The 12,131-nt window shown below is 34.0% G+C and overlaps 2 protein-coding genes across 4 annotated transcripts in view; one reads left to right on the top strand and one right to left on the bottom strand.

Moving 5' to 3' along the window:
* LOC125653998 (serine/threonine-protein phosphatase 6 regulatory ankyrin repeat subunit B-like) overlaps positions 1–12,131 on the bottom strand; it is a 1,068,599-nt gene that overhangs the window by 400,200 nt on the left and 656,268 nt on the right. The gene's annotated exons all lie outside the window — the stretch shown is intronic.
* LOC125657106 (isoleucine--tRNA ligase, cytoplasmic-like) overlaps positions 1–12,131 on the top strand; it is a 36,721-nt gene that overhangs the window by 14,223 nt on the left and 10,367 nt on the right. For all 3 annotated transcript variants that reach the window (XM_056142812.1, XM_056142810.1, XM_056142813.1), the window contains exons 8-20: positions 673–733; positions 975–1,073; positions 2,470–2,592; positions 2,751–2,842; positions 3,080–3,178; positions 3,779–3,905; positions 4,101–4,174; positions 4,562–4,756; positions 4,996–5,082; positions 7,047–7,130; positions 8,107–8,251; positions 11,215–11,335; positions 11,453–11,544. In XM_056142812.1, the coding sequence (XP_055998787.1) occupies positions 673–733; positions 975–1,073; positions 2,470–2,592; positions 2,751–2,842; positions 3,080–3,178; positions 3,779–3,905; positions 4,101–4,174; positions 4,562–4,756; positions 4,996–5,082; positions 7,047–7,130; positions 8,107–8,251; positions 11,215–11,335; positions 11,453–11,544 (1,399 nt within the window). The remainder of the gene's footprint in view (positions 1–672; positions 734–974; positions 1,074–2,469; positions 2,593–2,750; positions 2,843–3,079; positions 3,179–3,778; positions 3,906–4,100; positions 4,175–4,561; positions 4,757–4,995; positions 5,083–7,046; positions 7,131–8,106; positions 8,252–11,214; positions 11,336–11,452; positions 11,545–12,131) is intronic.

The raw sequence follows: 12,131 nt of genomic DNA, 5'->3' as shown, positions 1-12,131 counted from the left end.
TGGTTGTCAACGGATGAGAATGTGATTGGTTTTCAGCATATGAGAATGTGATTGATTGTTAACAGATGAGAATGTGATTGGTTGTCAACAAATGAGAATGTGATTGGTTGTTGACTTAGGATCTAACTTATGAGTAGTTTTGCACAGGGGCTAAGCCCGTTTTGGGCCCGAACTCCGTGATACCATAAATATAGAAAGGGGTCTAACTCTGACACAGATAAAAAAAACTAACCACTCGCTTCAAATGCCTAAAAAATCTTAAACTAGGTAAGCTATGCGTAGTTTGTCGTTTTCCTTGCATAGATTAATGTTTTAACTACTTGCATGCCAAATTTCAAGTCACTGGTTCTTAAAATAACAAAGATATACGTCATTGTTCTCTCAATTTCACTTTAGTTTTTTATCTGTGTCAGAGTTAGACCCCTTTCTATATTTATGGTATCACAGAGTTCGGGCCCAAAACGGGCTTAGCCCCTGTGTAGTTTTGGAAAGGAATTAATCATTTCTTTTTGTGGTGGATCTTGTGGAAGGGAGGGGGCACAGATTTGAGAATTATTAATCTTAAAAAATTAGAGACAGAATTTACTACTTAGAAAATGACATCTGCTTTTTAAGATGACAAATTTTTTGCAATCACATGCACTGTAAATTTGCATAAAATTTCTTTTCCAGATTTAAGGGGAGGACGCTTGAAGGCAAAAAATACGAACCAGTTTTTCCGTACTTCAAATATGTAAGTTTACATTCATATAGAAACAGTATTTCCGTACTTCAAATATGTAAGTTTACATTCATATAGAACCAGTATTTCCATACTTCAAATATGTAAGTTTATGCTAGTTTTGTAATTTTCACTGTACACACATTTTAATATGAGGTAAAAGACTATAGAGACAGAGGGTGTGATTTTTTCCTTGAATACAAGATCTGTAGTAATCTTGAATTCACTGATGTCATAATCATTTATTTTGTAGATGAGAGAGCAGACTGGAGCTTTCCGCGTTCTGATGGATGACTATGTCACAGCTGAGAGTGGTACAGGAATAGTCCACCAGGCACCCTACTTTGGAGAGGTACTGTATTTGATAACATCTGTATCTCGATCATTGTCCATAAGGCACTCTACTTTGGAGAGGTACTGTATTTGATAACATCTGTATCTCGAACATTGTCCACCAGGCACCCTACTTTGGAGAGGTACTGTAATTAATCATATCTGTATATCAATCATTGTCCATAAGACACCCTACTTTAGAGAGGCACTGTACTTGATATCATCTATATCTCTATCCCTGAATTTCAAGCTACTACAAAATACACAATTTTTATGATGTCACAGTGTACTAAAACCATATCCACAAAATTGAATCCCATGGAAAATGTTTACTCTTCACAATCCTCAAAAATTGATATTTAACGTGATTCCACAGTATTCATATGAAGGATGACATTGTTTATGATTTATGACATATACCCAGTATTATACACAATGATGTTCTCCTTCAACTGTTCTATAGTGACATTTTAACATACACTGTATATCTCTTCATTTGCAAGAACTTCTATTTTCCCATGAATATGTTTGGTTGCTTCGACATGCAAACAGATTTTAAATAAATGTACAGTATGCATTTAATGAAAGTAAGGTTCTCATATAAATATATGTGTATGTAAGCATTCATGGAATTCCTTTGATACATAAACATACCAAAACAAAAATGGCTTCAATATCGATGGAGTTTTTTGGAAGGTCAGAGGTCGAAACATTAGATGGCCATTCATTAAATAAGAACACATGATCAGGATGATTGGTTGTTACAAGATTCTTTCAGTAGCTTAGCAATAAAAATGTTCACAGCTATACGATTAGCTTGGTCTAGTTGTAGAAAATGAAAACGTTCACAGCTACACGATTAACTTGGTCTAGTTGTAGACAATGAAAACGTTCACAGCTATACAATTAGCTTGGTCTAGTTGTAGAAAATGGATCTGCATCTATTCAGAATTCTGCAACATCAAACCTTTAATTGACCTCCCACCCATTTTACTACATCCTTACTGGTCATCTCAAATGCTTATTCAGATACAAACACGCTCTTCCAGAAATAATGACAATAGAAGTCCTAGTTAAAATGATAAAATCTCAAGATTCTGTATAAGTTCAGCTGAACATTTCTTGGTCACCCGAGTTTTCATGGTGTATGGCTTATAGTTGCCTTTATATTTGAAAATGGCTCCTTCATTTCGAATACATATATAAGTACATTAAATTTGGGCTTTACAGGATGAATTCATCATTCCCACTTCGTATCATAGTAGAATGTATATATCTAGGGTACCCTTTGTTACACAAACATGAAGAAATGAAATTATTTCGAAATTAGCGGATACTTCTCTCAGATCTGTTGGGGAAATCATGCAAAATGTCTGTTTTGTTACATGTATATCAGTTGGTGTGTCGTGTTTCAGGATGATTACCGAGTGTGTTTGAAGTATGGCATCATCACTCGTGACATGAAAATCATCTGTCCTGTGGATGCTTCCGGAAAGTTCACCAATCAGGTCACAGATTTCAAGGGCCAATACGTCAAGGTGATTTAACTTTTCTCCTCTAAGGAATACATTTAGAATTTTTTTATCGTAGAAAGTACATTTTGTACACGTAATGCTCTCATGACCTGTGATTGCAAATGTCTTAGTACAGCTTGCTTTGGTTTGAAATGAAATGATTTTCGTGTCTGCCATTGTAGGATGCAGACAAGGCTATTTCAAAGAACCTGAAGGAGAGGGGTCGTTTGGTGCACCAGTCCACATTTAAACATAGTTATCCTTTCTGTTGGAGGTAACCGGAAATGTTTACTGTCCTTCGTGTTGTAGTAAATGTACGGGGAAAAGCCAGCTTTATGTTTTTGTTCTTTATATTTTTATAATGTTGAAGGATCACATTCTATATCAAAGTATCCGAAGTACTGCTATACAAATGTGTCAAGATAAGAGATATCAAAATAACATTTCCTGTTCAGTCTTTTTTAAAAGATTCTTCGGATATTGACATTAACTTTCTGATCTGTTTAATTAGGTCAGAGACCCCACTGATTTACAAGGCTGTGCCCAGCTGGTTTGTACGAGTTGAACAGGCGACAACGCAGCTTTTGGAGAACAATCAGAAAACATACTGGTCAGTGGCTGTTGTTTTGTCATACAGATTGGAATTTTACGATAACTTATACACTGTGCGATAGTTCTGATACTGTGGAATTATAGCAGTGTGTATAGACATGTATGTTAATTGATCAGAGATTTGTGTATAGTGAAACCTGTCTAATCCGACATGTTCCAGGAGATCAATTTTGGGTCGGATTAGAGAGGATATTGGATTGCTCTGTGTAAAGAATAAGGAACAAGATTGTTAAGACTGAAAATAGTGATGGAATTTACTGTGAAATGGAGTTCTGACATGTCAGATTACAGAGGATGTTGGATTATTAGAGAGGATGTTGTCAGATTATAAAGAATGTCGGATTATTAGAGAGGATGTTGTCAGATTATAGAGAATGTCGGATTATTAGAGACGATGTTGTCAATTATAGAGAATGTCGGAGTAGAGAGAATATCGGATTTATTAGAGAGGATGTGGTCAGATTATAGAGAATGTCGGAGTAGAGAGAATATCGGATTTATTAGAGAGGATGTGGTCAGATTAAAGAGAATGTTGGATTATTAAAGAGAATAGTGGATAAGACAGTGTTTATCTAGTTTTACTATGTTTTATTTTTAGGGTGCCAGACTTTGTAAAGGAGAAGAGGTTCGCAAACTGGCTTCGGGAGGCTCGGGATTGGGCAATATCTCGGAACAGGTACTGGGGAACACCGATTCCCCTCTGGATCAGTGAGGACGGAGAAGAGGTGGGGAGCTGTAGTTTATAAAAGCATGAACACCATTGCAGTTACTGTAATATATGTAGCAGTGCTATTTATTGTCAAGTATCTGCCAGGATAGTAGAAATCTTTTATTATTCCATATTGTGAGCTGGGCATTGTTACAACAGTTCTATTAGTCGGACTGTATTTGGATTCATTGTTTGTTGTTGTGAACCACAGATTGTTTGTGTTGGGTCCGTGGAAGAACTGAAGAGGCTGTCCGGGGTAGAAGTCAAAGACCTTCATAGAGAATCGTAAGATTTAGGACATTTTCTGTATCACAAGTTGAACGTACATGCACTGCAACACATAGAGGAGATAATAATCTAATTGATATACATGTAGCTTTAACACATTTATTCTTGCTCAGTTGTATGGGTTGATATACATTTTGTCATGGGAGAACAAATCAAAATTACTTGTATATCATATCACATCTTCCTAAAATTATTTTGATTGAAAAACATACATGACCTTGTGGAGTTGAAGGTCACATCCATATTCACAGGAAGTGTTGCACACAATACATACACATGTATATTCCTTGAATATTCAAGTTTTTGTATAGATATTCAGGATTATTTTACAAAGTTTGGGTGGTGATCGTTATTGTGTGTGTAATTATCAAATTTCATCTCAAGAGTTGACAACATCACCATTCCATCAAAGCTTGGAAAAGGAGTTTTGAGACGAACGTCCGAGGTATTTGACTGCTGGTTTGAGAGTGGTAGCATGCCTTACGCCCAGGTCCACTATCCATTTGAGCGGAAGAAGGAGTTTGATGACACGTTCCCTGCCGACTTCATTGCGGAGGGAATAGACCAGACCCGAGGATGGTAGGGAATGGTTACCCACACAGTGGGGAACATGTCAAAGTGTACTATTCCTTCATAAACCATGACAATTCCGATGCAGAGAAACTAATTACCCATGCATAAAATGATAAATGTTTGTGTTTCTTTGTGTAGTAGATGTAATGTAGCAAAATTTGATAATTGAAGTTCACTTCAGCTTTACTTCCGAAAGTTAAAATGGTATCACACCTCAAGAATCACACAACTGCGTTTAACTGTAGGTTCTACACACTGCTCGTCCTCTCTACGCTGCTGTTTGGAAAACCACCATTCAAGAATCTGATTGTCAATGGAATTGTGTTGGCAGAGTAAGTGTGGCTTCACTCTCAGTTTGAGACACATACCAATGGCAGGCGAAGAAGTGATAAGGTTTTGAAAAAGACAAAGTACTCTCAGAATTTATAGGCATACTACAGTGGAACCCCGTTATTACGTTCCCCCTTTATTACGTTAGTCCGCATATTACGTTGGAATTTCAAAGCACAAAACCATTTCTTAACAAACCTATATAAAATAGACCTCGTTATTACGTTGTCCTATAATGCCGGGACTCGGTATTACGTTGTAAATATTCCGACAAAAACATAATAAACCCCTAATTATTCAATAGTGATTCTCAAAATAATAAGCCATTCACACCTTGACAGCCTGAGGCAGTCACCACGTAAATTTCCTGGTCTGTTTGGGGATTAGAGACGCTTGACTGATCACGCTTTGATAGATTTAGCGACATCAATACAGGTGATTACCCCGTATAGAAGCCAGTGATAAACAATTAAATAATGTTTATTTAGAAATTGTACTCTATGAAATTTACTTCATTTTTCATATTTTGATAATCAAAGAAATAATTTCTCAACCACCTGCGTGTTCAGCATAGTGTGATTACCTTCGCTATTAAAACTCTATTCACGGACAGCTTTGGTACCAAACAAGAAAGACAAAATTTATCGTAGCAATGTTACAACCGCTTGGGTAACTGCTTGGACATAGGTGACTAAAGGTGTTCAATTAAAAAAATTGTTCGTTGTTTGGACATGCAGCTTGGGTGTTCGTAAATCTCGTCCATACATACACCAATCTATCGGCCGATTTGTGCACGGCATTTACCTCAGTGAATATTTTAAAATCCCTTGATGTGCACGTGATTTTAGTGCCATCATTTAGCGTTATAAATAAAATCTTCGTGCATCATTATATTTTTTTTTTATGTGGATTGCGCTTAAATTGTTCTCCGTGCATGTTTATCGTTGGTGAGAAGTGTGCAAGTGTTGGGTATCGTGTGCGTTTTGTGTCTATAGTTTTGTTGTTTTTTGGGTGGGATTTTTTTTATTGTGTTGTGTATTGTTTAATTAGAGAACTTAATAAAAACGATGTTTTGTTATTTTTTAATACGAATGTTGAATACGAACCGGAACGAGTTATTGAGAGAAATTTACATGAACGCATTGTTTTAAAGTTGAACAAAATGGCGGTCCAAACGAATGCAGAAAAAGCAACGTTTATCAAAACATCCTTATGTATCCTACACCGAAATAAAGAAAAGGGATAAGAACATGAAGAATTACGGACATTAAAGATAAGATGTAAATAAAACAAAGTATAATAGTCTTTTAAACAAAGAAACAGTAAAGATATATTCACACACCCCTTCACGGAGTACCAACGGACGATATACAATTTCCAAATGATATTTTTATCGGATTTAACTGGGAACGTTTATTACGTTGCCCCCGGTATTACGTTATTTTATCGTGACAAAATGGAAAACGTAATAAACGGGGTTCCACTGTAGTATTACTTGAACTTTCAGTCCCAACACTCTTGATTTCATGATTGAATTCTTGGAAATATAGAACTGTAGACTTTGTGTTGATAGTGTGCTGGTTCATACATGTGAATACAAACAACCTCTAGACATTATTTTACTGAAATTGTAAAATTCTTGATTTTTTTTTTCTTTTCATGAGCCACAGGCTCATTGGATATACATAAATAAAGTCACACCGTATGAGAATTCCATAGCTTTGTTGCATATTGTAGAAATTTTCCAAAGTTAATCAGTTCTTTAGTATTTTTGACCCTGAGTAATTTAATCAGTTTTGGAAACACTGGGTTTTGTATAATAAAATTTCTCAACATATTTTTCTCTCAAGTCATTATATAGAGAGCGTTTTAAAATAAAGTGAAACTCATTCTCTATTTCATTTAGATCACAAACCGTACATAACCTTCGCTTTGTGTTTACAGTGTACTGGTTTATACATTTCAGAGATGGAAATAAGATGAGCAAAAGACTGAAGAACTACCCAGACCCCATGCTGATTGTACACAAATATGGAGCAGATGCACTCAGGTAAACAGTCAATAAAAACCAAAAATCTGTCAATTTCTTCATGTATTTCATTGTGTGACATTGGGTCAAAATTACACCTTTGACAATCCATGTTTTTGTTTAAAGACATGACAGGTATTTTGTATTAGAATTTATTTTTGTGAATTTTTTGTTGTTGCAAAATTGTTAAAACTTTATTTCCTGCTATTATAAATGGATTTACAGGAACCAGATTCTCTACTATCTAAATTGAATAAAGATTTTACTTGTTAGTCACAAGTTAGTACATATATTTAGACATATATGTACTTAGAAAAAAACAAACCAAGTACTGAAGCTTACATGTGCTTTTAATAAGATATATGTACTGGTACATGTGTGTAAGTTAAATGTAATGGATACTGGTACATGTGTGTAAGTTAAATGTAATGGATACTGGTACATGTGTGTAAGTTAAATGTAATGGAAACCAAATGTATGGTAATACAGGTAACTTTTCTCCACCTGACAATCCTAATGTAATAATTTATGTACAATGCCACCTGACAATCCTAATGTAATAATTTATGTACAATGTCACCTGATAATCCTAATGTAATAATTTATGCACAATGTCACCTGATAATCCTAATGTAATAATTTATGTACAATGTCACCTGATAATCCTAATGTAATAATTTATGTACAATGTCACCTGATAATCCTAATGTAATAATTTATGTACAATGTCACCTGATAATCCTAATGTAATAATTTATGTACAATGCCACCTGACAATCCTAATGTAATAATTTATGCACAATGTCATTCTGAACATAGACATAAATCTGAAATTCAGAACAATTAGATCCATGATGTATAAACATTTTTTATAAAATTGGTGCTCGAATGGATATTTTCAGTTTCTGGCCAATGATTAACGACATTATGACAGTGTGGTACTATGAACTAACAGTTCTCTGTGTCAGTCACCGTTATAATTTCTGTCCGTTTACAGATTGTATTTGTGTAACTCCCCAGCTGTGAAGGCTGAGGGCCTGAAGTTTAAGGAGGAGGGGGTGGAGAGAGTGCTTAAGGATGTCTTCCTACCGTGGTACAATGCCTACAGATTCTTCATGCAGAATGTGGACAGATACCAGACTGTAAGTGATGGCTTAACATATAAGTGTTAATTGATTGTACCAGACTGTAAGTGATGACTTAACATATAAGTGTTAATTGATTGTACCAGACTGTAAGTGATGACTTAACATATAAGTGTTAATTGATTGTAACATATAAGTGTTAATTGATTGTAACATCAGACTGTAAGTGATGACTTAACATATAAGTGTTAATTGATTGTACCAGACTGTAAGTGATGACTTAACATATAAGAGTTAATTGATTGTAACAGACTGTAAGTGATGACTTAACATATAAGTGTTAATTAATAGTAACATCAGACTGTAAGTGATGGCTTAACATATAAGTGTTAATTGTAACATCAGACTGTAAGTGATGACTTAACATATAAGTGTTAATTGATTGTACCAGACTGTAAGTGATGACTTAACATATAAGAGTTAATTGATTGTAACATCAGACTGTAAGTGATGACTTAACATATAAGAGTTAATTGATTGTAACATCAGACTGTAAGTGATGGCTTAACATATAAGTGTTAATTGATTGTACCAGACTGTAAGTGATGACTTAACATATAAGAGTTAATTGATTGTACCAGACTGTAAGTGATGACTTAACATATAAGTGTTAATTGATTGTACCAGACTGTAAGTGATGACTTAACATATAAGTGTTAATTGATTGTAACATATAAGTGTTAATTGATTGTAACATCAGACTGTAAGTGATGACTTAACATATAAGTGTTAATTGATTGTAACATATAAGTGTTAATTGATTGTACCAGACTGTAAGTGATGACTTAACATATAAGTGTTATTTGATTGTATCAGACTGTAAGTGATGACTTAACATATAAGTGTTAATTGATTGTAACATCAGACTGTAAGTGATGGCTTAACATATAAGTGTTAATTGATTGTAACATATAAGTGTTAATTGATTGTAACATATAAGAGTTAATTGATTGTAACATCAGACTGTAAGTGATGGCTTAACATATAAGAGTTAATTGATAGTAACATCAGACTGTAAGTGATGGCTTAACATATAAGTGTTAATTGATAGTAACATATAAGTGTTAATTGATAGTAACAACAGACTGTAAGTGATGACTTAACATATAAGTGTTAATTGATTGTAACAGACTGTAAGTGATGGCTTAACATATAAGTGTTAATTGATTGTAACATCAGACTGTAAGTGATGGCTTAACATATAAGTGTTAATTGTATCATCAGACTGTAAGTGATGGCTTAACATATAAGTGTTAATTGATTGTAACATCAGACTGTAAGTGATGGCTTAACATATAAGAGTTAATTGATTGTAACAGACTGTAAGTGATGGCTTAACATATAAGTGTTAATTGATTGTACCAGACTGTAAGTGATGACTTAACATATAAGTGTTAATTGATAGTAACATATAAGTGTTAATTGATAGTAACAACAGACTGTAAGTGATGACTTAACATATAAGTGTTAATTGATTGTAACAGACTGTAAGTGATGGCTTAACATATAAGTGTTAATTGATTGTAACATCAGACTGTAAGTGATGGCTTAACATATAAGTGTTAATTGTATCATCAGACTGTAAGTGATGGCTTAACATATAAGTGTTAATTGATTGTAACATCAGACTGTAAGTGATGGCTTAACATATAAGAGTTAATTGATTGTAACAGACTGTAAGTGATGGCTTAACATATAAGTGTTAATTGATTGTAACATATAAGAGGTAATTGATAGTAACATCAGACTGTAAGTGATGGCTTAACATATAAGTGTTAATTGTAACATCAGACTGTAAGTGATGACTTAACATATAAGTGTTAATTGATTGTAACATCAGACTGTAAGTGATGGCTTAACATATAAGTGTTAATAGTAACATCAGACTGTAAGTGATGGCTTAACATATAAGTGTTAATTGTAACATCAGACTGTAAGTGATGGCTTAACATATAAGTGTTAATTGATTGTAACATCAGACTGTAAGTGATGGCTTAACATATAAGAGTTAATTGATTGTAACATCAGACTGTAAGTGATGGCTTAACATATAAGTGTTAATTGTAACATCAGACTGTAAGTGATGGCTTAACATATAAGAGTTAATTGATAGTAACATCAGACTGTAAGTGATGGCTTAACATATAAGTGTTAATTGATTGTAACATCAGACTGTAAGTGATGGCTTAACATATAAGTGTTAATTGTAACATCAGACTGTAAGTGATGACTTAACATATAAGAGTTAATTGATTGTAACATCAGACTGTAAGTGATGGCTTAACATATAAGAGTTAATTGATTGTAACAGACTGTAAGTGATGGCTTAACATATAAGTGTTAATTGATTGTAACATCAGACTGTAAGTGATGACTTAACATATAAGAGTTAATTGATAGTAACATCAGACTGTAAGTGATGACTTAACATATAAGAGTTAATTGATAGTAACATCAGACTGTAAGTGATGGCTTAACATATAAGTGTTAATTGATTGTAACAGACTGTAAGTGATGGCTTAACATATAAGTGTTAATTGTAACATCAGACTGTAAGTGATGACTTAACATATAAGAGTTAATTGATAGTAACATCAGACTGTAAGTGATGGCTTAACATATAAGTGTTAATTGATTGTAACATATAAGTGTTAATTGATTGTAACATATAAGAGTTAATTGATAGTAACATCAGACTGTAAGTGATGGCTTAACATATAAGAGTTAATTGATAGTAACATCAGGGTTTAGGGCAGCTTAGAATATAGCTGGTCCTGTGGCAACAACACCTATAAAATTAAGAGATTATTAGAAATAAAAGAAATGTGCCCCACAGCATGATGTTTATTATTTAATGGATGTTTTGTTAAGCTTACCATTGTGTCCAGTGTTACTGGATTGGGAAGTGCTGGCACAGTACAGTTGTGCTTTAATTCAGCTTTATGATTTTCTTTTGTTAGGAGGAAGGTCTAGAGTTTCTGTACAATGAGAGCAAGATCACCAAACGATCCAATTACAAAGACCGCTGGATCATGTCCCTAGCTCAGTCACTCATCAAGTTTGTCAGGATGGAAATGCAAGGTTTGTAAATTACAAAGTCCGTTTTAGACATCCAGTGATAGAGTTTTTATTAAGAGTTTTAAGAATTTACTGACTGCATGCAAATGATATATGTATGTCTATATTATACATTCTCAGCGTATCGTCTGTACACTGTAATGCCAAGGCTTGTCAAGTTTGTGGACCAGCTGACCAATTGGTATGTCAGAATGAACAGGAAAAGACTAAAGGTGAGACTAATCGCAGGAAAGCTGCTCATCCAATCTGTAAGAAATCAGATAGGAACTGTAAAGAATAAATGCCTTAATGGTTATTGTTGTAATGTACATGAAAAATCTCATCCCGTAATTTTCAGAAAAATAGTGGATGTGGAGTTGAGGGCAAAAGGCTTATTTTTAACCCCACCCCACCCTACACCACCACCCTTTTTTTTTTAATCCTTAGATTGGTCAATTTGGCGGATAGGGTGAAAATTAGATTAATTAAAGTATCTAAAATGATAAAGTGTACTGGACTGAGATCTAGAGCCCGCTCGTTTCAAAATGCGTGCATTTTATATCAGAGTTATCTTTCTTTCCATTTTATTCTTATCTGCTTCCTTAAGAACCATTCATATGGTCTTAAAATGAGATTTTTTCATCTTTAGATGCAATTTTGTTTTAAACATAGGCCATAGATTGTCGATTCGTTACATTGGGTGAGACTAGTGAGCTATCGTAAAAAGATGTTGACCTTATTATTTAAAATTGTCATAGTTTTGTGTAATGTTGTGAAGCAGTGGTCTACAGAGACATTGTAGTTTTATTTTGTCTGTTAC

The sequence above is a fragment of the Ostrea edulis genome, chromosome 7, assembly GCF_947568905.1.
Source record: "Ostrea edulis chromosome 7, xbOstEdul1.1, whole genome shotgun sequence".
Lineage (NCBI taxonomy): Eukaryota > Metazoa > Mollusca > Bivalvia > Ostreida > Ostreidae > Ostrea > Ostrea edulis.
This window is presented reverse-complemented; position numbering and strand designations above follow the sequence as displayed.